Source organism: Delphinapterus leucas, chromosome 12 (genome assembly GCF_059928025.1).
Source record: "Delphinapterus leucas isolate spDelLeu-1000000601 "Yukka" chromosome 12, BTC_Dleu_Yukka2, whole genome shotgun sequence".
Taxonomy (NCBI): Eukaryota; Metazoa; Chordata; class Mammalia; order Artiodactyla; family Monodontidae; genus Delphinapterus; species Delphinapterus leucas.
The window spans coordinates 82,608,047-82,635,341 of record NC_143140.1 but is presented as its reverse complement, the minus strand read 5'-3'; the positions used below and the strand labels follow the sequence as shown (position 1 = coordinate 82,635,341).

Here is a 27,295-nt window from a genome sequence, read left to right as displayed (position 1 = left end):
AAAAATAATATTCAACCCAGGAGAAGGAAGTCCCCAGGATGATGGTAAAGGGAAGTCCCAAATGACAATGGTACTGCAACCTAGGAAGAGCCTGTCCAGACAGGAGCAGGGAGTCTGGGTGCTCTAAGAGGAACATCTCCAAGGAAGAAATAGTTGAACCAGATGACCTGATGGGCTTAACCATACTGGAAGGAGCTTTATTAGCACCATACGAGAAAGAATAGCAGTTAGCAATATAATTTTTTTTTTATTAGAGTATAGTTGCTGTACAGTATTCGGTTAGTTTATACTGTACAGCAAAGTGAATCAGCTATACGTATACATCTATCCCCTCCTTTTTGGATTTCCTTCTCATTTAGGTCACCACAAGAGCATAGAGTAGAGTTCCCTGAGCTATACAGTATATTCTCATTAGTTGTCTATTTTATACATAGTATCAATAGTGTACATATGTCAATCCCAATCTCCCAATTCCTCCCACACACCCCCTCTTCCACCCTGGTATCCATATGTTTTTGTTCTCTACATCTGTGTCTCTATTTCTGCTTTGTAAATAAGATCATCCATAACCATATTTTCAGATTCCACATATATGCATTAATATATGATATTTGTTTTTCTCTTCTGACTTACTTAACTCTGTATGACCGTCTCTAGGTCCAGCCATGTCTCTACAAATGACCCAATTTCATTCTTTTTTATGGCTGAGTAATATTCCATCATATATATGTACCACATCTTCTTTATCCATTTCTCTATTGATGGACATTTAGGTTGCTTCCATGACCTGGCTGTTGTAAATAGTGCTGTAGTGAACATTAGGGTGCATGTGTCTTTTTGAATCATGGTTTTCTCTGGGTATATTCCCAGTAGTGGAATTGCTGGGTCATATTTTAAAGAGAAAAAGAGAGCGAGGGAGAGAGAGAGAGATAGAGAACTATTGATTTTAGAAAAACAAAAAGTTATGTAAGAGAAGAAATATAACCATAGCATATTTTGTTGCTTAAATGTGAAAAGTATTAAAACACCATAATCACGCAAAGACGTGATTATTGCTCTAGCTATAAGAGGTGCTAAAATAGTCATTGGAGCCCCGTGAGTCATGTAGAAGTTTATCCCTTCTCTGCTGTAGAAGCACTGATAATGTCTAACATTTAAAAATCAAGAAATAGCAATATAAACATGTTACTTAGAAAAACAGAAGTAAAAACCAGAAGACAGAGCTACAAGAGATGGAAATGGTTGTTTCTAGAGAAGAATCAGGAGTGAAATGAAAAGGGTACTACTTCATTGGAAGCTTAGTAGTCGTTTTTGACTTTTTAATATATTAATAAATGTTCATATAGCCTTTTAATTAAAATTTAAAGGTTAAAAAAAAACCTGTACACCAGTAGTTAAAATGGAAGACTTTCTGGATTCCAGTCCTGGCCTCACCACTTTTCTGTGTGAACCAGAGCAAAGTAATGAACTCTTGACCCTCAGCTTCCTAACATATAGGTTGCTGATAATAAGTGCACGGCTCCCCGAGTTATTGTAAAAGGTTAACAAGAAAAGCACTTAGCACAGTGCCCAGCGTAAAGCGGGCACTTAGCAAATTTTATTTTAATCATATCATATTTACTAGTTTCCTTTATGGAAATTGTTTGACCATGGTTTTGTAAAAATTGTAGCATTTGGGGATCCATGTTTGAAAAGACAGATAAATAGTAATCTGTCTCCAAAAGGGAAAAATTCTGACAAATATTTAAATGGACAGATTAAATTGGTAAAAAATACATCATCTTCTATTTCCCTATGTGGAGTTTCTGTATGTCTCTCTTGCCAACGTACTTAATTCTTATAGATTTAATTGGGCAGAAGTATATATAGACTTGAGATGGCTTCAGAGAACGTTTTGTCGGATTTCTCTATGTTATAAATGAAAAAGAATGAATCCAGTGACACTATGTGACAATTTGAGGCCATCACCAATGGAAGTTAAAGCTGAGACTAAAATTATGATCTGTATTTGGGTACTTATATAATTATAAGACCCCCCTCAAGCCTTATTTTATATATTGATCTGAACAACAGGGGGACTTTTCTCCAGTGTTTACTGTGTTAACCTGGTCAAGCTCCTGGAGGTAAATCTCACCAAACTGGGGGGCCCCCATGACTGGGTCGGTCAGAGGTGTCCACACTGAGCCTCCAACAGTCCATCAATTAGAGTTCTGGGTTTCACACGCCATCGCTGGTTCCCACAGTGGTTTCCCCTTATGAGTCTCCCCTCTGAGAGAGATTCAAAAGTATATGGAGGAGTGATGTCACCAAGACGGTGGCATAAGCCGTTCCTGACTTAACTCCCCATCACAAGAAGACCAACAAGCAACTATCCATAGACAGGACACCATTGTGAAAATCCCAGAACCCAGGGTGAGGCTGCAGCAGCCCTTGGACATCAGAGACCGGGAAGGACTACGTTAGAAGGTGAGAGGAGTGGCTGCACTCTGCCCACATCGCCTGCCCCAGGCTGGCACAGCACCGCACCAGAGCTCTCCAGCCTGTGGTTTCTCCAGTTGGAAAAGAGAGGCCAAGGTGGGGAATTCCCTGGCCGTCCAGTAGTTAGGACTCCATACTCTCACTGCCAGGGACCCAGGTTCAATCCCTAGTCAGGGAACTAAGATCCTGCAAGCCGTGGGGCACGGCCGAAAATTTAAAAAAAAGAGAGAGGCCAAAGTGGACACCCAGCTCCCCCAGTATCGTATGACGCTTCCCAGGAGGCCCGCTTGGGTCTCTCTTCATGGGGATCACTAAGGAAATCGATGAGGCTCAGTCACGGGGGATCAGATAGAGATGGAGAAGGGGTGTGGGGCTTCCAGCACCTGCACTCAGATCTTGGTGGGCTGCATTCCTGCTTGCAGCTGCACCCAAGCGGAGATGCCAGCCAGCGTCTCTGCTCATCAGCAGAGACCAGCCAGTGGCCCCGTCCAGCCTGCAAACTCAGTTAGCAGCTCTGCTTCATTTGGGTCCCCAGACAACTGGCATTACAGGCCTTGGAGCTCTTTCTACCCCCCGGCCTGGGCAGGGAGGCAGATTCCCAGCCCCACCCAACAGCTGAGCACAGTCTCCATACCCCCCCACCAGGAAGCCTGGCCAGAGAATCCAGGCAGCCATGGAGCCCATCCAACAGCCCTGCTTGGGCGGGGAGCCAAGCCAGAAGCCCTACCAACTGTTGAGCATAGCCTCTGGCCTTGCATAACCAAGGAGCCTGAACAGTGACCGTAGGCATCCTCAGAGCCCAGCCTACAGCCACACCCAGCCATGGAGCCCAGACTACAACTCTGCTCAGTGGTGCAGTCCACCCAAGGGCCTTGTCTGATTACTGAACACAGCCTGCAACCTTGCCTGGTCAGGAAGCCCAGCCAGTGACCCCGTCCAATTACCAAGCATAGCCTGCGACCCCACCCAAGAAGAAAGCTTAGACGACAACCCAGCTAGACCATGGAGCACAGTCTCTAGGCCCACTCCTAACCAGAGAGCCTGACCAGTAATCTTGCCCAACAGGGGAGCACAGCCAGTGGTCTACCTGATGGCAAAGCCTAGACTGTGGCCCTGCCCAACTCCAAGGCACAGCCTGCAGCCCTGCATGATCACAGAGCACAGCCTGAGGCCTCACCTGAACACAGAGTCCAGCCAGCAGCACCTTCTGGTCTGGAAGCACAGCCTGAGACCCCATCAAGAGCAATTGCAGTGAGACTTCCCTGGTGGTCCAGTGGTAAAGCATCTGCCTTCCAGTGCAGGGGACACGAGTTCGATCCCTGGTCAGGGAACTAAGATCCCACATGCCGCAGGGCAACTAAGCCTGCGCTCCACAGCTACTGAGCTTGCGCACCTCAGCTAGAGAGCCCACGTGCCACAAACTACAGAGCCCACGTGCTCTGGATCCTGTGCGCCACAACCAGAGAGAAGCCCACACACAACGAAAGATCCCACGTGCCGCAGCTAAGACCCGACACAGCCAAAAAGAAATTAAATAAATAATAAATAAATAAATTTTTAAAAAAAGGCCAATTGCAGAGACCAGCTTGTAGCCCTGCCCAATCACAGGGTCCAACCAGTGTCACTGCCCTGCCAGGGGACGTACCCTGTGACCTCCCAGTCAGAGGTGACTGTAGGGCCCAGCCAGCAGCACCCCCAGGCCCACCCCAACCTCAGAGCACAGAACGTTTTCCAGGAGAGATTATATGTTAGATCACAAAACTAGTCTTAATAAATGCAAGAAAATGGACGTTACATCAAGTATCTTTTCCAGCCACAATGATGTGAGACTAGAAATCGATAACAGGAAGAAAGCTGGAAAATTAACAAATACATGGAAATTAAACAACACACTCCTGAACAACCAGTGGATCCAAGAAGAAATCAAAAGAGAAATAAAAAAATATCTGGAGATAAACAAAAAAAGGAACCCAATATACCAAAACTTATGGGATGCAGCAAAAACAGTTCTAGGAGAAAAGTTTATAGTGATAAATGCTTCCATTAAGAAAAAATAAGGATCTCAAATAAACAACCTAACTTTATACCTCAAGGAACTAGAAAAAAAATGAAAAAACTAAGCCCAAAGTTGGCAAAAGGAAGGAAATCATAAAGAGTAGAGCAGAAATAATGAAATACAGAATAGGAAAACAACAGAAAAGATGAACGAAACTGAGTTGGTTCTTTGAATTATAAACAAAATCGACAAACTTTTAGCTAGAGTAATCAATTAAAAAAGAGAGAGGACCAAAATAAATTGAAATTATAAATGAAAATGGGCACATTACAAGAAATACCAAGGATCATAAGAGACTACTCTGAACAATTATAAGCCAACAATTTGGACAACCTAGGAGAAGTGGATAATTCCTAGAAGCATACAACCTACCAATATTGAATCATGAAGAAACAGAAAATCTGAGCAGATCAATAATGGAAGGAGGTGGAATCAATAATTAAAAACCTCCCAACAAAGAAAAGTCCAAGACCAGATGGTTTCATAGGTGAACTCTACCAAACATTTACAGCCAACTCATCTCACTCTTCCAACAAATTGAAGGGAAAAGAACATTCTCAAACTCGTTTTATGAGGCCAGCATTACCCTGATACTGAAGCCAGATAAGGACACCATAGGAAAAGAAAACTATCAACCAATATGCCTGATGAATATCAATGCAAAAATTCTCAACAAAGTACTGGCAAACCAAATTCATCAGCACATTAAAAGGATTATACACTGTGATTAAGTTGGATTCATTCTGGAATGTAAGAATGATTCAACATGTGCAAATCAGTAAATGTAATACATTACATTACTAAAATGAAAGATAAAAATCATACGATCATCACAATAGATGCAGAGAAAGCATTTGACAAAATTCAAATGATAATAACTCTCAACAAATTGGGTGCAGAAGGAATGGACCCCAACATAATAAAGGACATATATGACACACCCACAGCTAACATATTCAGTGGTGAAAGATTGAAATCTTTTCCTCTAAGATCAGAAACAAGACAAGGGTACCCACTCTCACCAATTCTATTCAGCATAGCACTAGAAGGCCTAGCCAGAGAACTCAGACAAGAAAAAGAAATAAAAGACATCCAGCTCAGAAAGGAAGATGTAAAAATTGTCTCTGTTTGCAGGTGACATGGTCTTATATATAGAAAAATCCTAAAGACTCCACCAGAAGACTTTTATAACTAATAAATTCAGGAAAGTTGTAGCATACAAATTCAACATACAAACATCACTGCGTTTCCATACACTAACAATGAAGTATCTGGAAAATAAACAAAGAAAGCAATCCTATTTACAATAACATTAAAAACAGTAAAATACTTAGGAATAAATTCAATCAAGGAGGTGAAAAATCTGTACTCTTGACACTATAAGACATTGATGAAAGACATTGAATAAAACACAAATAAATGGAAAGATATTCCATGTATTGGAAGAATTAATATTGTTAAAATGTGCATACAACCAAAGCAATGTATAGATTCAATTCAATCCCTGTCAAGATTCCAATGGTACTTTTTACAGAAATAGAAAAAAATCCTAAAAGTCATATGGAACCAAAAAAGACCCCTAATAGCCAAAGCAGTCCTGAGAAAGAAGAACAAAGCTGGAGGCATCATACTTTATGCTTTCAAATTATATTTCAAAACTATAGTAATCAAAACAATATGGTACTGGCATAAAAACAGACACATAGACCAGTGGAACAGAATAGAGAGCCCAGAAATAAACCCACACATACACAGTCAAGTAATATTTGACTAATAAGAATACTCGATGGGGAAAAGGTAGTTTTTTCAAAAAATTGTGTTGGAAAAACTGGATATTCACATGCAAAAGAGTTAAACTAGACCTCTATTTTACACAGCTTAGAAAAATTAACTTGAAGTGGATTAAAGACTTAAATTTAAGACCTGAAACCTAGAGCAAAACATAGGGAAAAGGCTTCTTGACATTGATCTTGGGCAGTGATTTTTGAAAGCACAACCAACAAAAACAAAAATGAATAGGTGGGACTAAATCAAACCATAAAGCTTCTGCACAGCAAAAGTAATGATCAACCAAAGGCAAACTAGGAATGAGAGAAAATGTTTGCAAACCACATATCTGATCGGGGTTAATATCTAAAATATACAAAGAATTCCTACAAATGAATAGCAAAAAATAAATTATCCAATTTAAAAATGGGCAAACGACCTGAATAGACAATTTTTTTTTTTTTGCGGTACGCGGGCCTCTCACTGTTGTGGCCTCTCCCGTTGCGGAGCACAGGCTCCGGACGCGCAGGCTCAGCAGCCATGGCTCACGGGCCCAGCCGCTCCGCGGCATGTGGGATCTTCCCGGACCGGGGCACGAACCCGTGTCCCCTGCATCGGCAGGCAGACTCTCAACCACTGCGCCATCAGGGAAGCCCTGAATAGACATCTTTACAAAGAAGATAGTCAAATTGCCAACAGGTACATGAAAAGATGCTCAGCATCACTAATCATCATGGAAATGCAAATAAAAACCATAATAATATATCACCTCACACCTGTTAAAATGGCTATTATCAAAAGACAAGAGATAAAAAGTACTGACAGGGATTTGGAGAAAATGGAACCCTTGTACGCTGTTGGTGGGAATGTAAGTTGGTGCAGCCACTATGGAAAAGAGTATGGACTTTCTTCAAAAAACTAAAAATAGAGCTACCATATGTTCCAGCAATTCCACTTTTGTATGTATCTGAGGGAAATGAAATCACTATCTTGAAGAAGATATCTCCACCCCCATGTTCATTGCAGCGTTATTTACAAGTGAATACATGTAAACAACCTAAGTGTTCATCAACAGGTGAATGATAAACAAGGCATTGAATTTGCCCAGAGTTCTACCATGTGAAATCTTCATATTAACCGCATAGAATGTAAATGCAAAATGTGCATTATTTTTTCTGTTGAGCTTTTAACTCAGTTTACTCAGAGTATTCCATTATTAAAAAGGAGGCCTGTTGGTGTCATGTTTTGCTTGCCCTATTCATCAAGGGCCTCAATGTATTTTCCTTTTCTTTTATACAGTTCTCGAATTTGCCTAGCTTTTCTCTTGATAATTCCTCAACTTACTCAGGTAGCTGGGATTTATATTCTTGTATGTATATTCTTCTTCCTGTTTTTCTCCTTAACACCATGTTCTAATATCTTCTATACAAACTCTAGCTTATTGTTGAATGCAATAACGGTGCCTTTGATTAATTTTGGAGATTTCATAAACTCCGTAGACACAAGAAAATAAATTCTGTACAATATTTCTATTTCACTAAACTGTCGTTTCAAATCTCTTGCATAACCTCTCAGTTATATGGAAGTTATCACAGGAATTGCTGGTCTAAAAATATAAAATAAAAATATTACAAAAATTGAACTTTATTATCATATTTCATGTCTTCCTATTTCTGTCCTACATTTGAATTTGCTCACTGAGGAGGCTGCTGCTGACAACGATGCCATACATGACAGAAAACCTAGGTCCCTTCAACCATGGTCCCTTTTAATGATGGGGGGCATTAACTGTTTAAAACAGTTTGTAGATCTTCGGATATCAAATCGCAGTTTTTGAGTGCCAGCTCTTAACAGGAACACATGTATTCCTTTGACTGATTGATCTGTGGATTGGAATGGAAGGGATATATCTGTGAAGTAGAGACTGGGGCAAGATTCATTTTTCTATCCCTAAAGAAACTCATTTTACTCAATACAGTTGACGTAGTCTCTTTTATTTGTTCAGTTGATATTTTGGCTTTGCTCACATAGCTAAAATATTTCTAGATTCATTTTCTCATACTTCTGAGGTTGCGGTATTTTATAAAGGAACTTGAAGAAACTTCACGCGTTCAAGCAAATGAAATATTTGTCGAGGTTTTGCCTGACCATTTCTGAGTCAGTGAATATACTGCTGCGGTTTCTCCCATCTGTACACAAGCGTTTGAATGAAGCATGTCTCCTTCCCTGCAGGAGCTTCAGAGAGACATAGAGAAACACAGCACGGGTGTGGCCTCTGTCCTCAACCTGTGCGAGGTTCTCCTGCATGACTGTGATGCCTGTGCCACAGATGCCGAGTGCGGTTCCATCCAGCAGGCTACGCGCAACCTGGACCGGCGATGGAGAAATATCTGTGCTGTGTCCATGGAAAGAAGGCTAAAGTAAGCCGGGCTGTGCAAACAGTTGTGAAAGAGGAAGGACCAAAAAAACAAAAAATTTACCCAGAGTGCCTACGGTTCACTATTTGCTTTTGGTTGCAGTGTCCAAAAATAGCCTTGGTTTCCCAAAGTTACCATCATCTACATTTACTTGGGAAAATAAGTACGTATAAAGGTCATATATAAATATAACAAGCCAAGTTACACCTGACCTAACAGTTTAAATATAATTCAGAGAAATTAAAATACGCCCTTGCTGAACAAATATAATGTTACAGAATTGGTGCTCTGGAAAACTAACATTCTTTCATGAAAAAGGAAATAATAAAACAAAGGACATATCTTTAAGCCCTTTGAAATTCAAGGTGGTAAAAAAAATAGTGATTATGTTAGAAAATTATCACAGTGACTTCAGGCACATAATCTTTGTGCTCTCTGGGGAACTCTTGAAAGGATACTGTTTATCTTGCCATCATCGGTAGATTTTGATTAGGGTAAATTTGACATTGAACTTAAATGGATTTTCACACCTTAGTATAAGTTCAGCGGAAGCTTGGTATGAGTGTGCACTGCAGGCACGGTGTTGCACTTTTTTTTTTTTTTTTTTTTTTGCGGTACGCAGGCCTCTCACTGTTGTGGCCTCTCCCGTTGCGGAGCACGGGCTCCGGACGCGCAGGCTCAGCGGCCATGGCTCACGGGCCCAGCCGCTCCGCGGCATGTGGGATCTTCCCGGACCGGGGCACGAACCCGTGTCCCCTGCATCGGCAGGCGGACTCTCAACCACTGCGCCACCAGGGAAGCCCACGGTGTTGCACTTTTAAACTTCCTTGCGTGTACCTGGAACAGTTCACACCATGTGCTTGTCTTACTCAGTTTGACTAATTCCAAATCCAGAGCTGCAGGATGTGTGTTTAAACACACACACACACACACACACACACACACACACACACACGCCCGCATGCACAGCTGTTTCATCTTAGCTCAAACAGTTGTTTCTTTTTCAGTCTGGGCAAGTTTGGCTCAAGGAACGGTTATTTTTTGGCACCCGGTTGCTTGTTTTGGGCACTCTTAGTCCTGTTGCAGGTACCAGACAGGGTTCTGGAGCACAAACAGTCTCAAGCGATCAGATTCTCTTCTTTCATTTCTGTCTTAGAATTGAAGAGACGTGGAGATTGTGGCAGAAGTTTCTGGATGACTTTTCTCGTTTTGAAGATTGGCTGAAATGCTCGGAAAGGGTAGCTGCCTTCCCCAGCTCTTCTGGGGTGCTCTATACAGTTGCCAAGGACGAACTAAAGAAATTTGAGGTGATTTTCAGTTTCAAATATTTCATCTTTATTTTGCTACGAGAGTAGCCAGCTGGTAGTTGGTGTCCCAAGACCTAAACAATCTGTTCACCTACATATTATTTGTTCAAACAGCTAGGCGATGACTTTCTGGCCATCTTTATTATTACCTCATAAGTAGGCAAAGAAGAAGAGAAAGGAAGTTTTTACTTTAAGATTGTCAAGAATTACAAATAAAGTAGTAACGCTCTTCATTACATTATAGAATTATTCAATTCTGTTAGAAAACACGAATCATGATTCCCCCCAAAAGATCTTGGCATTCTTTTGATTTCATAATTTTTTACAGTCAACCTTCTAAGATTCAGATATGATGGTTTTCCATACCAAAAAAAAAAATGGTCATGAAGAACCTAGGGGCAAGACAGGAACAAAGACACAGACCTCCTAGAGAATGGACTTGAGGATATGGGGAGGGGGAAGGGTAAGCTGGGACAAAGTGAGAGAGTGGCATGATCATATATACACTACCAAACATAAAATAGCTAGCTAGTGGGAAGCAGCCGCATAGCACAGGGAGATCAGCTCGGTGCTCTGTGACCACCGAGAGGGGTGGGATAGGGAGGGTGGGAGGGAGGGAGACACAAGAGGGAGGAGATATGGGGATATATCTGAATCAATAACTGATTCACTTTGTTATGAAGCAGAAACTAACACACCATTGTAAAGCAATTATACTCCAATAAAGATGTTTAAAAAACAAAACCAAAAACATCTATCTGTCTTTCAATGTATTTTCTTGATTTTTTTTTAACCTAACTGGAGCATAGATATATATGTATTTTTTAATCATTGATAAAATAGAATTGGCTCCAGAATTGATCACATATTTTAAATCATAAACCATCTCTAATTATAAATGAAGAGCAGCGCCATTCTTGAGTCACCAAGATTTTTCAATTTTATAGAGACAAAAATGGCAGCAGTATAATTGTATTCATAAACAAAGGAATCATTCAGTAACAGATTCTAGTTCCTTGCCATTCTGGGCAGTCTCGAGGCTTGCTCTGTCACTGTGACAGGATGAAATCCCAACTTCTCAGCCTCTCATTTTCACAGAGGACCTGACGTAGCCTTAAGCTGACCATTTTTTAATTTGAAGTTTCTTTTCCCATCAATGCCCACAGATCAGCAGTTGTGTTCTCAGATACGCTGACAGAGAGCAGTTCTGATGCATGGATCTTACAAAAATCATTCTTGCTTGCTAAGTCTGCCCCAAGCTCCCTGAGATATTTTAAACTAAGACTAAAAAAATCCAACCAAATTCAGCTGGATTTATTTTTACCTTGTGATGCCAGTTAACCAGGCATTTTTTGAGGCCTGTTATGAAGTTTATGAACTAAACATGAAGTTTAGTTTTTGTTCTTGTGGAGTTTAAAATCTACAAGTCATAGATGGGCAAGTCATGAATCTATAAAAGTGTTCAAATACTATGTGAAATAAATAAGTTATTCTGATGTCTGAATATGCACTTACATGCAGCTATACCACTAAGTTCCAGGGAAAAAAATCCTATCTCAAAGTGCAGTAGATTTCAGATCATCCCAGTGTGAACCAATGCTAGTGGAAATATTCTTGTACTGCATCTTATTACACTCAGCTTCATAAAGGTTAAACCTTCTATAGTTGGCTTACACTACAGAGCAGATTAAGTAAGATCCTTGTTGATGCTATTTTAGACCCTCAGATTTTATAGCAAAGGTTAGCCGTGTAGTTAAGCTTATAATGTTATATAGTTATATAGCTAGTTAAAATGAATGACTTTATTACTTATCTTTGTAGTTAATTTTCTTAAGAGACAGAAATAAATTACAAAAACAAAATTTTGTTTACGGCGGTCTTTGCCTGTTCAATTGCACAAATATTGGGGACAGATCTGGGTGTGCTGGGGTACCAAACCATGGTGCCCACGTTCACGCCAGTGAGAAAACGTATTCTGTGACTTCCAGTAATGGCAAAAGCTGAACTTTCCTTACCACTTCCTTTTCTGGGGAAATAATTTAAAGTTTGTAGAATACAAGGTTGGATTTACTTGGATAAAGGTTCTTAAAGCAACTCTCAGAAGAAAAACCATTTCAGAGGCAGAAGTGTGGTGGCATGTAAACAGTGTGACAAGCCAAAGGAAGCAGAACTTGGGGATTTAGATGAGTAGAGCCCAATCAGTTATACAATCTTCTGTCCAATGCCAGGATGAAAATCAGTCATAAATCATACACATAAGTTTGAAGTAAAACCAAATGATTCTTATGCTAGGGTTATGCTACATTACAGAGAAAAAGAAGAGAGAGTATTTTACCTGTGGAAACTCTAAGCTGTGCATGGGGTAACCTCCGAAGTAAATAGCTACTACTATGTAAGGTGTCACATCAGCTCTAAAACGTTTTATGAAAACTGAGTCATTCAGGAGGGCAACAAAAAAGAAATAGAGCATGTTCCACACTTTTTTTACTAAGCTGTTTTTCTTAAAAGTTAATAATAGCTTGCATTTAGAACCTTCAGCAAAAGGTAGTTTTATTTTTTTTAACGGACGCCAGAATTGAGGCAATTTCTGGATTTCTTAGGAAAGAACGTATTTTACAAATTAAAGAGACAGCTCTGTGATATGTTTTCTCAGTGTGGACATCAGAAATTTTGAACATTTTAAACTCACATTTCAGCATACATACATATTTATGTAATCAGTTTGCTTTATGGGAAAGTTTTTTCAGGCTGTTAATTATTTTAAAAACTATATTATATATGTGTATGTGTATGTTCTGATGTATATATTATATATGTGTACATGTTATATGTGTATGTGTGTATTCTATATATGTGTATATATCATATGTATGTGTGTATGTTCTCTATGTATGTGCATATATTATATATTTATATTGTATATATATTTGTGTATATACATATATTTATTACTGTTTGCCATTTTCTTTCATATTTTTGTTTGATCGACTCCCTTTCCTTAAGCCACACCGATTATATTACTTTACTTTAACAAGTGGAAGTATATGCTGGTTAGAAGTTGTCTTTTCCCATTTTGGGGGAAGAGTTGACTTCCTGTTCTGCCTGACATCACAATGTGAAGCCCAGACACCCTTGCTGAGAGCCCTCCGCTGATCTCCCTGTCTGATGTGCCTCTTTGTGGTCTTAGGGTTTCCAGCGACAGGTCCATGAGACCCTGACCCAGCTGGAACTGATCAACAAGCAGTACCGCCGCCTGGCCAGAGAGAACCGCACCGACTCGGCGTGCAGCCTGAAACATATGATCCACGAAGGCAACCAGAGATGGGACAACCTGCAGAAGCGCGTCACCTCCATCTTGCGCAGACTCAAGGTCTATACTACTCCTCCTCTGTAGCCTAGAGGCCCGGAGGACAGGATTGGGCCGTTTGTACACAATATTAGGACATAGTCTCATTGACTTTGTAAGACTGGGATGGCAAGAGATTGAGGTATCCAGCATGAATTTATATGGCAAAAAATTGCAGGGTTCTGGTAGCTCGTTGAGAAAATGACTTTCCAGGAGAATGTTGGAATTGGCGGTTCCATCTCAGCACGTGTTTGTGGGCTTTTTCACTTTTATTCTTTTCTTTTCACATCCAGCATTTCATTGGCCAGCGGGAGGAGTTTGAGACTGCACGGGACAGCATCCTGGTGTGGCTGACAGAGATGGATTTGCAGCTCACTAACATTGAGCATTTTTCCGAGTGTGATGTTCAAGCTAAAATAAAGCAACTCAAGGTGATAAATTAAGGGTTTTTTTCAAATTATCAGTGCTAAGAGAGTCTGAAGAGGAAAGGATTTTTTAGATACTTTTGTGAAGAACATACTAAAGAACTGTTCTTTTTTTGTTTTATAAATTTATTTATTTATATTTTTTTATTTTGGGCTGCATCGGATCTTTGTTGCTGCGAGCGGGTTTTCTCTAGTTGCGGCAAGCGGGGGCTACTCTTCATTGCACTGCACGGGCTCTAGGCACGCGGGCTTCAGTAGTTGTGGCACGTGGGTTCAGTAGTTGTGGTGCATGGGCTTAGCCACTCTGTGATCTTCCCAGACCAGGGCTTGAACCCATGTCTCCTGCATTGGCAGGTGAACTCCCAACCACTGCGCCACCAGGGAAGCCCAGAAAATTAGTTCTTCTTGATTGAAAACAAATTCAGAAAATAAGAAAGATATTAAAAATGAAATGAAGAGCATTACCCAGAGATACAACTCCCGTTAACATATACACTTTAATTATTAACTTGATCGCCAGGATTGTTGTTTTTAGTTCTTGTTGTTTTTTCTGATTTGTTTCTAGCACCTTCAAATTGTTTGACTGACATGATCCAGAGCAGTTCAACTTTCTCGTGTTGGGATTTCATTCCACATAGTCTACATTCTTAGGTGCCAAGTTAGTTTTTAAGCATGTTTGGTATGTTTCAATATATAACTCAAACACAGTGGCTAGTTGAACATTTTAAATGGGGAGGGATATATATTAGATGTAAGGATTCCCTGAAAGGAAGAGTGTTTAACATCTTGAATAATATGCAGTGCAGCTTGTGAAATTTTCCTCCTAAGATAACATAGTTTGTTTTTTTTTTAAAGAATAGTCGTTATGCCCATAACTTTAAGGTTGTTATCATAAAACAAGGAAGTTACTTTTAATCAGTGATTCTCAGGATAAAAAAAATCATAAAATAGCCCTGGTATTCTGCCCAGCCTCTCTCTCTCCATCCCTCCCTTCACCTCAATTCTTGCAAGTCATTTCACAGGTAAATCAATGTTTAAAAGCTTCATTTTCTACCAAGTGGTAGTTGAATCTTTTCTTTTTGGACTCTGACAGGGTCATGGCATTTATTAACACCCTCCTTCTCCCTTGGCAGTTTTTTTATTATTGTGCAATTTCAACTATTCCAGAGTTTATTCTTTTTTTTGGGGGGGGGGTTGCGTAGGGCCTTAGTTGCGACAGGTGGGCTCCTTGGTTGCGGCTCGTCAGCTCCTTAGTTTTGTCATGCGAACCCTTAGTTGCCGCATGCTTGTGGGATCTAGTTCCCTGACCAGGGATCGAACCCGGGCCCCCTGCTTTGGGAGCACGGAGTCTTAACCACCGCGCCACCAGGGAAGTTTCTCCAGAGTTTATTCTTGTGTTGAATTAAAATTTATCCCCTGAAACTTGTCCCCTGTAGCTGAACTGTTTTGAATCATATAGAATGAGTCTAAATAATCCTCCAGAATTACCTTTTTTTCAAATAATTATAATCATGCCTGCTTATGTCCTGAAACAATTTAAAAAAATCATCTGAGAAGAATTTGTGACATTGTCATTCGGATGGCTTTCCTTCGTCACGTTTGACGTGTCAGGAAATCTAAAATTAAAATATCCAATATAATTCTTTAAAATGCTAAATTTATTTCAGTGGCACTGTATTGGTTACCATTGCTTTTCATCAGGGGCCACCAGTGCTCTCAACTTTATGATGGGTTTGAATGTTTGTTCCTATGATTCTCTTACCCGCACCGTCTGTGGTGGTAAATTTTATTAGCGAAAGGCACCTCTCTGGTCATGGAATGCTAACAATGCCATTTCTGCCTCCCGTTCTGATTTAAAATTTTTATGTTTTACTTTAGAAAGTCATAGCCTCTTGGCTTGTCATTGTCTATGGTAAATTTAATATCCCCTACATGGTTTTTCTAAATATGTATTTTAGAATTACTTCATGTCCAAGTGAGCAATAAAAAATTACGTGCAATATGTGCTCCTTAGGCCTTCCAGCAGGAAATCTCATTGAACCACAACAAGATTGAGCAGATAATTGCCCAAGGAGAACAGCTGATAGAAAAGAGTGAACCCCTGGATGCCACGTTCATTGAAGAAGAGTTGGATGAACTCCGACGTTACTGTCAGGAGGTCTTCGGGCGCGTGGAAAGATACCATAAGAAACTGATTCGCCTGCCTGTATGTACATTGTTTTTTCATTATCATGAAATCTAAAGAGAATTAATAATGTGGACTTAGGTAACATCGTTGAGTGGGCAAGAGCCCGGACTCTGGAGCCAGAGTGCCTGGGTTCCAGCCCCAGCTCTGGCTACATCACCTTGGGCAAGTTACTTCACGTCACTTGCCTTGGTTTCCTCAGTTGTAAAGCTGGTTTAATAACAGTACCTACCTTGTAGAAAGGATTGCTTTGGGCATGATGAGTTAACATATATACATACAAAGAGCTTAGAAGTGTACTTGGTACACATCTTCCATGGAAGATAAAGAAGCTTCTAGAAGAAACAAGGGAATGAAAGTGAGCAATGTAAACAGTGGCTCAACTGATGAGGTTGTTTAGTTGAATTTCTTTTTTCTCTTCCATTTCCCTAATTGCTACCATAATCACATCTCATGGTCAAGATGCTATGATTAGAATATTTGGAATCTTCTGTGATAAAATATATTTTGTATCTGGACTATAAGGTTTTATTAGTAATTCCCTTTTGTTCCTGATATGTGCCATTCTGTACTTACTGTGTTGCAGATTAGGTACTAGGTTGCCTTTATTTACATTTTATTTAATCTTATATCAATTCTTTGAAGTAGGCCTTAATATTATTTCCATTTTTCCATGATAAAACTGAGAATTTACTAGATTCATGTATAAGACATTTTAAAAAGTTATCAGAAGATACTTTTCTATTTGATGATACGAAGTTTAAAATTACCCCCAGCGAGGTAGGAACGTGGTCCCGATAAGCTTGAGCGCTGAGATTTGGTGAAAGGCAGAGCACAGAGTGGGAAGGGGGTCAGCTGAGCGCTGCGGTAACAGGGCTGGCTTGACTGCGTTTCTAGCTCCCAGATGACGAGCACGACCTCTCTGACCGGGAGCTGGAGCTGGAGGAGGCTGCAGCTCTGTCGGACCTCCACTGGCGCGACACCTCCGCGGACAGCGCGCTCTCCCCCCAGCCCGCCTCCAACCCCTCCCTCTCACTCGCCCAGCCCCTCCAGGGCGAGAGGTCCGGGCGAGACACCCCCGCCAGTGTGGACTCCATCCCTCTGGAGTGGGACCATGACTATGACCTCAGTCGTGACCTGGAGTCTGCTGTGTCCAGAACTCTGCCCTCTGAGGATGAAGAGGGTCAGGAAGATAAAGATTTCTACCTCAGGGGAGCTGTTGGTCTGTCAGGTAAGAAAGAGCTCCTCCTATATGCTAGCTTGAAAGAAAATAAAAAGGAGTGGATACTGTGCTGGAAACCGTGTGCCGAGCAGAATCATCTGCCTTGTCCCGTTAGGGGAACTTATACACAAATGAATAATGGGATATTAGCGTGATTCGCAAGTATAAATCTGGCGTTGTGGCCACTGATTTATCCCACATATACTTATGTTCTTACTACACGACAGGCACTTTATAAGTACTGGCGATACACAGTTCCTTTTCTTCTCAAAGGGCTCACACTCTAGTGTGGAACACAGACAAGTAAGAAACGGCTGTGTGAAATGTTTGGCACTAGGATAGCAACGTACACATGGTGGCGTAGAAGCACAGCCCGGGGATGACTAAGCTGGCGCTTTGAGGAGAGGCTTTAGGGAAGAGACTTGAGCTGAGACCTGAAGGATGAATAGGAGTTGGTCAGGAGGACACAGCAATGTTCAGAGCAAGAAAGGAAAGCGTGCCCATCTTGGATTTATGATTAGCCTCAGCGCTTTTGGTCACCTGGAGTTTGTCCAGAATGACAAGGCTGTAGACTGGGAGGCATGGAATGAACAAAGAGGAGAGGTGGAAAGGCAAACCAGGACCTGGTCATAAAGCAACCTGTTCATCATGGAAAGGAGCTTGGTTTTTATCATGAAGGCCATGGAGAGCCACAGCAGGGCTCTAAGAAGGGAGGCAATGTGATCAAATGCATATTTTCTTTTTTTTTTTTGTTAATACATTTATTTATTTTATCTTTGGCCACGTTGGGTCTTCGTTGCTGCGCGCAGGCTTTCTCTAGTTGCAGAGAGCGGGGGCTACTCTTCGTTGTGGTGCATGGGCTTCTCATTGCGGTGGCTTCTCTTGTTGTGGAGCACGGGCTCTAGGCACGTGGGCTTCAGTAGTTGTGGCACGCCGCCTTAGTAGTTGTGGCGCACGGGCTTAGTTGCTCCGCGGCATGTGGGATCTTCCCCGGCCAGGGATCGAACCCATGTCCCCTGCATTGGTAGGTGGATTCTTAACCACTGCGCCACCAGGGAAGTCCCAATGCATATTTCCAAAGAACCTGTCTCAATACTATCTAGAGAAGGGCACATTGAAAGAGAGTCCAGAAGGAATTGTTTTACAATCCAGGACACAGATGTGATGGTGGCCTGAACTAAGGAAGCAGCACCGGGAATAGAAAGAATGGAAGAGCTATGAGAAATCATAAGACTGGAAGAGCTATGAGAAATCATAAGACGGCTCCTCCGTAACTGATGGTTGATTGAATCGGGATTGAAGTGATTTTCTGGCTTGGGCATCTTGGTGAAAGATGCAGGTGGTCCTAGACTCGGAGGGCCACGAGCAGGAGAGAATGTTCTGGGTGTCTGTGGAGCCACGGGGGCAGGGCAGTGAGAAAGGGGGAGGTGACGAGTCCCTCTGTGCACATCCTGAACTTGAGATGCTGTAGACTATCCCAGGGGAAAAAGCCAGCAGTAGATGGATGCATGGATCTGAATTTCAGGAACCGGAAATGCCAGTTAGGTAGTTTTCCACATAGTGGTCACCAAGGGACTTGGAAGGAGATCGCGCAGGAAGAGTGTATGAAGGGATACAAGAAGTATGAAAGTTCAAGAAACACGTATAGTGAAGGGATGGACAGAGGAAGAGGAGCATTGTAAGGAAGGTGAGTAAAAATAGAATAAGTAATCAGAGGCCAATTTGTAGCGCTTGTAAACGCATCTCACACATTCTCTAAAAGAGAATTTCTGCTTGTTTCTGATGGTTCACATTTGGATCCCCAAGGGTATGACACTGTCTAAAAGGAAGATGATTTCTCTCGTTTCTATTTTGTTTTTATGGTACAACCTAATAGTTAGGCATTTTGCATCTAAAGCAGAACTGTCCAATATGTAGCCCTCAGCCACGTGTGACAGCTGAACACTGAAATGTGACCATGCAGACTGAGATTTGCTGTGTCAAATGCACTTACACGAATACACAAAATTCAAAAACTTAGCACAAAGGAAAGCATGTAAAATATGCATAATACTATTTATGTTGATTACATGTTAGAATTAGGGTATATAGGTTTAGTAAAATTAAGTATTAAAATTATTTTCATCCCTTTCTCGTTACTTTTTCATTGTGGCCCTTAGACTCTTTAAAATAATATACGTGGCTCATGTTATTTCTATTGGACAGCGCTGCTCCAGAGCCTGACTGTCTTAGTTGAAATCCCAGTTATGTCACTACTAGCTGTTGAAACTTGGATGAGTAACTTCATTCCCCTGAACCTCAGTTTTCTCATCAATAAAATGAGAATAGCACTTCCGTGCACCCTGTAGGGTTTCTGTGAGGATAAATGAGTACTTAGAACAGAACCTGGCTCATAAAATAATCAACGTGAGCCCTCATTATGATTTATTTCAGGAACCCTTTGGTGATCGTACTCAGACTTCTCTGTATGCTCAAGAGTTATCTGCCAAGGATGACTAACTTCCTTTTTTTCCCTAAGAAAGTTATTTTCTTGCCATCAGCGAATCAAGGTTTCCAGACCTTAGCTGTCAACTTAGACTGTGTGCTCTTTTTGCAGATGTAACGATCCCCGAAAGTCCCGAGGCCTATGTTAAACTCACAGAAAGTGCAATCAGAAATCCCTCTGGTAGGCACCAAAAGCTAAAGTGCACCTCTGTCCCTCACCTGTAACAAGCCTCCTTCTCTCCCAGCACATCTACTGTACCTCTCACAGCTCTGTGCAAAAGCATGTTAAGGCAGAACTTCCTCTCTGACTGCTGTCTCAGAAAGGAAAACCAAAACATTTGGTTGATCGACACCAAGAATAACATTCCAATAATCAAGTGCAATAAAGCAACCGCTCAGCTTGCTAAATGGTAATCACTCTGAGTAAGTGTAACCCATGATGCCCATTAATGGCAGAAAATAGGAGATGGAAACACTAGTCTTAGCGCTGGTGCTTTAGTGCCCTGCTTGGTTGTAGCAGGTCTGGCTGCGTGACTTCGAGGAGGGCTTGCAGACCCACCTCTGGCTGAGGAATCAGGGCTCAAAGATCTGGTCCCAAGTCCACCAGCCTATATGTGTTACCTCAGGCCCACCATTCATCCTCCTGATCTCAGGGGTCCCATATGAGACAAGGGGTGAAATCAGATATTCAGCTCTAAAAAATTATACTTTTAGTTTAATAAGTCTTACTACCCCATAAAGCAATTTGACATGAGAATGTGTTCCACAGTATCTTAAGACTTAGATTTTCAACAAAAAAAAAAGAATTAGATTTTCCTTTAAGGACAGAACTATTCCTGAAACAAGAAGGCTTAAAGAAAGGAAAATGGAACTCGTTTTGCTTAATGTTGCTCTAGACAAACTGTAGCTCAGGGTCAGTAATTTGGAGGACATTGGAGAGAATAGGGTTTGACCACAGTGATAGGATATTGAATTGTGAGTTTATTAGTTTACACTTTGGTTTTTGCAGAAAAGCAAAGGACAGGAAGTAAGGTAGCATTACTGAAATGGTTACTGCCTGAGTGATTCCCAGTGAGAAACCTCTTCCAGGTGTATTTAGAAGGTCTTTTTTCCAAAAAAGAATTAATAAAGCTTACTAATATTTATTCTGCTTTCACCCTGTGCTAGCTTCACTCTGATGATCAATGCTCTTGTTGAATTCAAAGACTGTAATACACACACACACACAATAATTTTGCAAAAGGCTGTCGCATCTCTCAAAGGAGATGAGCTAGAAGTTCTAAGCTGTGAGTGGGAGCATGCCTGGATGGAAATGGTAAAATCTTAGCTTTCTCCTGATTGTTTTTTCATTATTAATCTTTTTTTATTTTGCATAATTTTATTTCTTAAAAGCAGTTTAAGTTTTAGAACAAATTTGAGAGGGAGGTACAGAGATTTCCCATACAAAAGCAAGCCGTTGCTAGTTTGGTACCTCCACACATACCCATCCTGAGCTAGTCTTTTCTTGGTTCCCTTGAAGTCCCACCTTAAGTGCATGATGCAGCCACCTGGGACTTAAGAGGCACTCTCTTCTACTGAGATGCAGAAAGGAAAATTAGAGGGTGTGTCTTTTTCTGTTTGATAAGTGACTGCAGAGGGAGCCTGAGATGTAACTGCCTCCTAGTTACTGGGGAGCAGAAGCCACCACCTGAGGTCTTTAGAAAGCTAACAACACGCAGTTTTCAGGGGATGAGCCAGAAGAGGGAGCAGAAGCACGGGCTGTTAGAACCCCCCACAGGCCCCTTTTGCAACACCCAGTCTGCTTGGACTCTTGGTCAAGCACATTCATTGGTCTGGTAATTCGAACTCCTAACCCACCAGCATGTCGGTACTAAATGTGCTTTATGATTACCCACACACGTACCATCTCTCTACTGCCTTAGCTGTAGAATTTCTTAACCGTCTCCTTGAATGCCAAGCTTGTAAAGATTCTTATGGTCGACACTGCAGGGGATCCTAGCACCTTGGAGTCACAGATCCAACAACTGGGCAAAGCCCTGGATGACAGCCACTTTCAGATGCAGCAAATGGAGATTATCCACAGCAAAACTCCCGCAGGACCAGAGCTAGACTCCAGCTACAGAGGCTATGTGAGTATCCGGACCCTCGTGATCCTGACACATACCTGGTAATCACAATCGTATGACAAAGAACAGTCCATCTGTGGCACGAGGGTTGTGTCGGCTCTCCGTGTACCAAGCTGCCCTTGAACTCATGTGTGTGCAAAACAAAGCCCTGTTAGTCGATTACCTTTTGAGCAAAACTGGTCTGTGCTCAGACCCACTGATCCACCCTAATGACCAGCCTGGTCCTTTACACGGAGAGCTGAGTGAAATCCATTTAATTGAAAGCGACAAAACGCTTTGGCTCTGGAAAGGGATTCAGCATTTTTCCAAATTCAGCTAGTGATTTTCTGACCAAGGATATCCTTGAAGCAGCAGATTTTAGCTGGTAGATTACTAACACGGAATTGTTTTAGTTCTCTTCCTAGGTGTCTTGATTCACTTGATGATCTTGGGACTTTTTTAATGCTCTGTTATTTGTATGTTCATTCTGGAGAAAACGGTTCTGACTAACAAGAGAGATTTGGGGAAAAGATGGCAAGAGATTGTGTGTATTACCAGTTCCATTGTCGAAGGTTTTTGTAAAGTAATAACTTCATTTGCTCTGCTTAGGTTACTGACCGAATAACTTTTCTCAGAGAATTACCTGTTTCCCTACACATACTTATGCAAGAGGATTTGAAAGTAAATCTCTTCTATGCCTCATATCATTTCTTCTCATACCCAAAAGACCGCTTTGTAAAAGGAAAGAAAAATTAATTTCCTTAAGCCTAATGACAACACCCACGTACTGCTTTTTTGAAACCAGGAGAGAGAACCATTCTAGTTATATCCGCTAACGTTAATATCCTCACAATCACAGAAGACTAATTAATCATGAGCTTACTTCCTGTCCAGTTTGGCCTATTTTACTGACTTCTATCATAGTGAAACCTCTTTTTTAAAAATATAATTTCGCAATGAGCATGCTGACATCACTGAGGTTATACTTAACACCAATCAAAAGCAATCAAGGAACTTAATAGCAATGTAATTTGTTAAAGGCTTTGAAAGAAAACGTTCTGATCAGTATAGCAGGAGTGTCTTGAAATGATTTGTTCTTTTAGTCTTTGAATACTGTGCGTGATATTAAACACGGAGTTGGAAGCTTTTCTTCTGATGTTAGAATTTATTCCCTTAGTATCTATTAACCATTGCTTAAATTTTCTCATGAAACAGCTGGCTTTAATACTGTTTTATTCTTTTAAGTATTTTAATACAAATAAATGTCCCCTTGAGATTTGTGGTAATATTACTCTTCCCGCCCTTCAGTTGAAGAAAAAGGGAGCAGCTTGCCAAAAACTATATATTGTATTGCCAGCTGGGGGCTCTGAGTGTTAAATCCCAGATCGGTTTAGTCTGTTTTGATTCATAAATTTTAAAAGAAATTTTGGAGACTTATGCAAAACCACGTGTGCCAAGTATATCTTCAAGGCATTGCTTTATGTAAACATGAATGTGTCACATGTTTAAGAAGCATGTTTTTGAACTTGACTTTTTTGTTTTCAGCAGAGCGGCTTACTCTTTATAGAGAAGTAGCGCACAGCTACTGCCCTTTTTGAGGAACTCCAAAGATATTTTCTCCAGGAGTTCTTGCACTCCTGACAATTTGAGTATTTTGTGACGGGGGACCTCTTTTCTGTATCTAAACAGATGAAACTGCTGGGTGAATGCAGCGGCAGTATAGACTCAGTGAAAAGACTGGAACACAAACTGACAGAGGAAGAGGAGCATTTTCCAGGCTTTGTTAACCTGAACAGCACCGAAACCCAAACAGCTGGTGAGTGGATTGTGCTCAATTCAAGACAGAGTGAAACAGAAGATCTCGAAGCACCTCGTTGCCCCCGAGTTCCACCGTGCCACTGACCTCATTCTGCACTGGTCTATCCTGAGAACTTTCCTCCATGTTACAATGATCTCTGGGGACAGAGGGGGAGGTGAAAATAATCACAGTGGTTTCTTTCCCATGTCCCATGTATTTTAAGGCACCGTCTCTAATCACTAGTCAGGAATCTTCTGTGTGTGCTCTGTACACTCTCAGAGCTTTCCTGCAGAAGGAAACCAAGAGTTGAATGTTATCTTCACCCACTTTCATGTTTATTACTTCTTAAAGCTCCTTACAATGTTAAATCTTATGTAGTTAATATCTTTTCTCCATTATCATTAAAAATGCAGATAGAAAAAACACAGCCACCATACTGTTCTTTTTGTTTGTTTTTTTGGGGTTTTTTTGCGGTACGCGGGCCTCTCACTGTTGTGGCCTCTCCCGTTGCGGAGCACAGGCTCCGGACGCACAGGCCCAGCGGCCACGGCTCACGGGCCCAGCCGCTCCGCAGCACGTGGGATCTTCCCGGACCGGGGCACGAACCCGCGTCCCCTGCATCGGCAGGCGGACTCTCAACCACTGCGCCACCAGGGAAGCCCCACCATACTGTTATTTACAGCTGACGGCAACAGAAATGCCCAGAGGCATTACTTTCTTTCTGTTGCTGTTTTAAAGTTAGCCACCCATGTAGGTTTCAAACATTTCCTAAACGTTCTCCATGGAGGATGATCCCTCGCTATCCTGTGCGTGTGCTGTCTTGCCAGGTGTGATTGACCGCTGGGAGCTCCTCCAGGCGCAGGCCCTGAGCAAGGAGCTGAGGATGAAACAGAATCCCCAGAGGCGGCAGCGGTTTCACTCGGACCTGGGCCGCGTTCTGACCTGGCTGCAGGAGACGGAGGACGACCTGGAGCAGCTGCAGCGGCGGCAGCGCAGCACTGATATCCAGCCCATCGCGCTTCAGATCAAAAAACTCAAGGTAGCTACCCTTGGCCTTTCCCGCCGCGCAGGCCAGAACGCTGCCACGTGGCGTGCCCGGTCAGATGAAACCACTAGCCCTGGCCTGTTGTGCAGTCACACAGCAGCGGGGGAATGGTCAGCACAACTGGACACTTCCCCAGCCATCCCAGATCAGAGTGTTTATAGGAAGGCTTGGAAGGGTTGAGAGCTGGACTGCGTTGCAGAACCAGCCCCATGAAAATAATCGTGATTTAATGAACTGGTAGCTAAGAAATGACCAATTAAAGTTTCATGAAACATCCAGGTACCTCTGGGACCTAATTAACCTCTTTTAAAGGAAATACAGCTATGTCCAGGGTCCTACAAGTCTATATTTAGAGCTGGAGAGGAGTCCCCTCCCAGATCGTATACGTGTGAGTTTATGGAGACCTAAGGAAGCCACTTGACATTCTGGAATCAGCAGAACTTCTGAAATGGATTATGATAGTGGCAGAAGCAATTTTCGGTGAAATGAATCCAAGCAAACAAAACCCGTGGAGTAATCGCAGTAAAACACCTGACGTTTACATTTGATTTTGACCTGGATGGGTGTAGTGCACAAGATAACCTCTTTTAACTCCCTCTCTAGATCTTAAAAATCCTTCTCAGCCCAGCTATTGAAATGCATTGATATGTGGAGACTTTTGTGTACATACTGTGGACGGAGAGCTCAGTTTCTTCTTAATAGGTCTCTTGGTCCTGCCTTTTTGTTTGGAGAGCGTCAAGCTGTGCTCTTCCTCAGAAGAGGAGGGCTACCGGGCCCTCCAGGCTCAAGGATTAACTGCCTTTGTTTCTCCCTGGTTTCTCTGTATGCTGTTTCTTTTGGGGTGCTGTATTTCTGGCTTGTTTTAGTTGTTTTGTTTTAAATTTTCAAACAGTGAAATGAGTCTTCCCCACAGATGCTCAAACTTCTTTTTTTTTTTTGCCATACGCGGGCCTCTCACTGTTGTGGCCTCTCCTGTTGCGGAGCACAGGCTCCAGACGCGCAGGCTCAGCGGCCATGGCTTACGGGCCCAGCCGCTCCGCGGCATGTGGGATCTTCCCGGACCGCGGCACAAACCCGCATCCCCTGCATCGGCAGGCGGACTCTCAACCACTGCGCCACCAAGGAAGCCCTCCCCCACTGTTTCTTAATCCCCATTCCTCAAACCCATGGCAACATTTCTGAAATTTTAACACATATTCTTTTTGCATATATATTCATGAAAAATGTGGATTTGTGTGTGCACATGTATTTTAAGTTACATAAATGCTGTTTTGTCACCCATATAAATCTGTTTCTCTTTCACTTTATACCATATTTTCTGAAGATTCATTCGCATCGTCAAGTATACATCTGATCCATCTCTTTTAACTACAGTGTGGTTCCCAATGCTGTGCACCCACTGTATCATCCAGCCATCCTGCTAAGGCCAGCGTTAATGAATGGATCTTTTAATTTGGGTGAAGCATGTCCAAAGGTCTTGGACTATTTTTCTTTAGTATTTTTATTTTCCTTGTTTGATTGTTCTCCTTTCTCTTTGCAGGAGCTCCAGAAAGCTGTGGACCACCACAAGGCCATCATCCTCTCCATCAATCTTTGCAGCTCCGAGTTCACTCAGCCTGGCAGTGAGGAGAGCCAGGACCTGCAGGGCCGCTTGTCCCAGATGAATGGCCGCTGGGACCGCGTGTGCTCCCTGCTGGAGGAATGGCGGGGCCTTCTCCAGGATGCACTGATGCAGTGTCAGGTCTGTGGGGCTTTGGGCCGGCCATGCTCTGAAGTCAAACATTTCCAGTGTAGCTGAGTCTGTGACTTGATTTATCAAGATCACTAGGGGGATGCAGTTACTCTCCAAAGTCAGTATTTGAGTGAGATAACTTTGTGCCCAAAGTTTTCATTTTACTGGAGAATTTGTACATGTGACCAGGAGTTCAAAGACCCTACTTCTTTACAGCTAACAAGAGACTATTCCCACACGTTTATCTCAGCCTCACCATTCCTCCTTCAACTCATTCTTTATTCAGTATTTCCTGAGCACATAGAAAGACATTTCTTGGACATCCAAGTGAGCATTACAAATATTTACTCATCCATTCAGACCACAATTATTTGCCAGGTGTTTACAGATACTGCACTAGGCAGGCAGGATACAGCCCAGCCTCTGCTTTTGTTGGGGAAGACAGACAATAAAAATGCAAATAAATGTTTAACCAAGCTACTCACAGATGTTGATGATAAGAGTAACAGAAAAAGGCACTTTGCGAAGGTGATTGGGGAAGTTCTATGGATGTTTGAGCTGATTCTTGGAAAGATGTTGCCATGAAGGAGGTCAAGCAGATGGCAAGTCCCAGAAGCAGGAAAGGGCTTAGTGTCTTCAAAGACAGAAGAAAGGCCAGTGTGATCAGAGAGTAGGCAGAGAGGAAGGAAGGGATGAGAAACATCTGGGAGGTGGTCAGGAAGCAGATCATGCAGGGCTTGGTGGGTCCTGGCCAGGAGTTTGGGTTATAATCTGAGCAGGATGGGAAGCCCCTTTCCCAGGATTATAGGTGCCCCAGGAGTAATAATAGCTCCTTGAAAGCAGGTACCCAAGCTGTGGTTTCACCCCTGCACTGCCTCCCAGTACAGCACCTCCCACGTTGGAGATCTTCTGTAACTATACCTTGAAT

General features: G+C 42.0%; 1 protein-coding gene across 17 annotated transcripts in view; it reads left to right on the top strand.

Annotated features, from left to right (window-relative positions):
• Positions 1 to 27,295, top strand: part of SYNE1 (spectrin repeat containing nuclear envelope protein 1) — a 454,201-nt gene that overhangs the window by 413,600 nt on the left and 13,306 nt on the right. For 13 of the 17 annotated variants that reach the window (XM_089922151.1, XM_089922157.1, XM_089922152.1 and 10 more), the window contains 11 exons: positions 8,534 to 8,721; positions 9,875 to 10,025; positions 13,213 to 13,395; positions 13,665 to 13,802; positions 15,811 to 16,002; positions 16,879 to 17,212; positions 19,800 to 19,868; positions 21,677 to 21,816; positions 23,482 to 23,608; positions 24,418 to 24,629; positions 26,176 to 26,376. In XM_089922151.1, coding sequence (XP_089778277.1) covers positions 8,534 to 8,721; positions 9,875 to 10,025; positions 13,213 to 13,395; positions 13,665 to 13,802; positions 15,811 to 16,002; positions 16,879 to 17,212; positions 19,800 to 19,868; positions 21,677 to 21,816; positions 23,482 to 23,608; positions 24,418 to 24,629; positions 26,176 to 26,376 — 1,935 coding nt within the window. The remainder of the gene's footprint in view (positions 1 to 8,533; positions 8,722 to 9,874; positions 10,026 to 13,212; positions 13,396 to 13,664; positions 13,803 to 15,810; positions 16,003 to 16,878; positions 17,213 to 19,799; positions 19,869 to 21,676; positions 21,817 to 23,481; positions 23,609 to 24,417; positions 24,630 to 26,175; positions 26,377 to 27,295) is intronic. The other 4 variants (XM_089922155.1, XM_089922156.1, XM_089922163.1 and 1 more) reach the window with 2 other exon arrangements.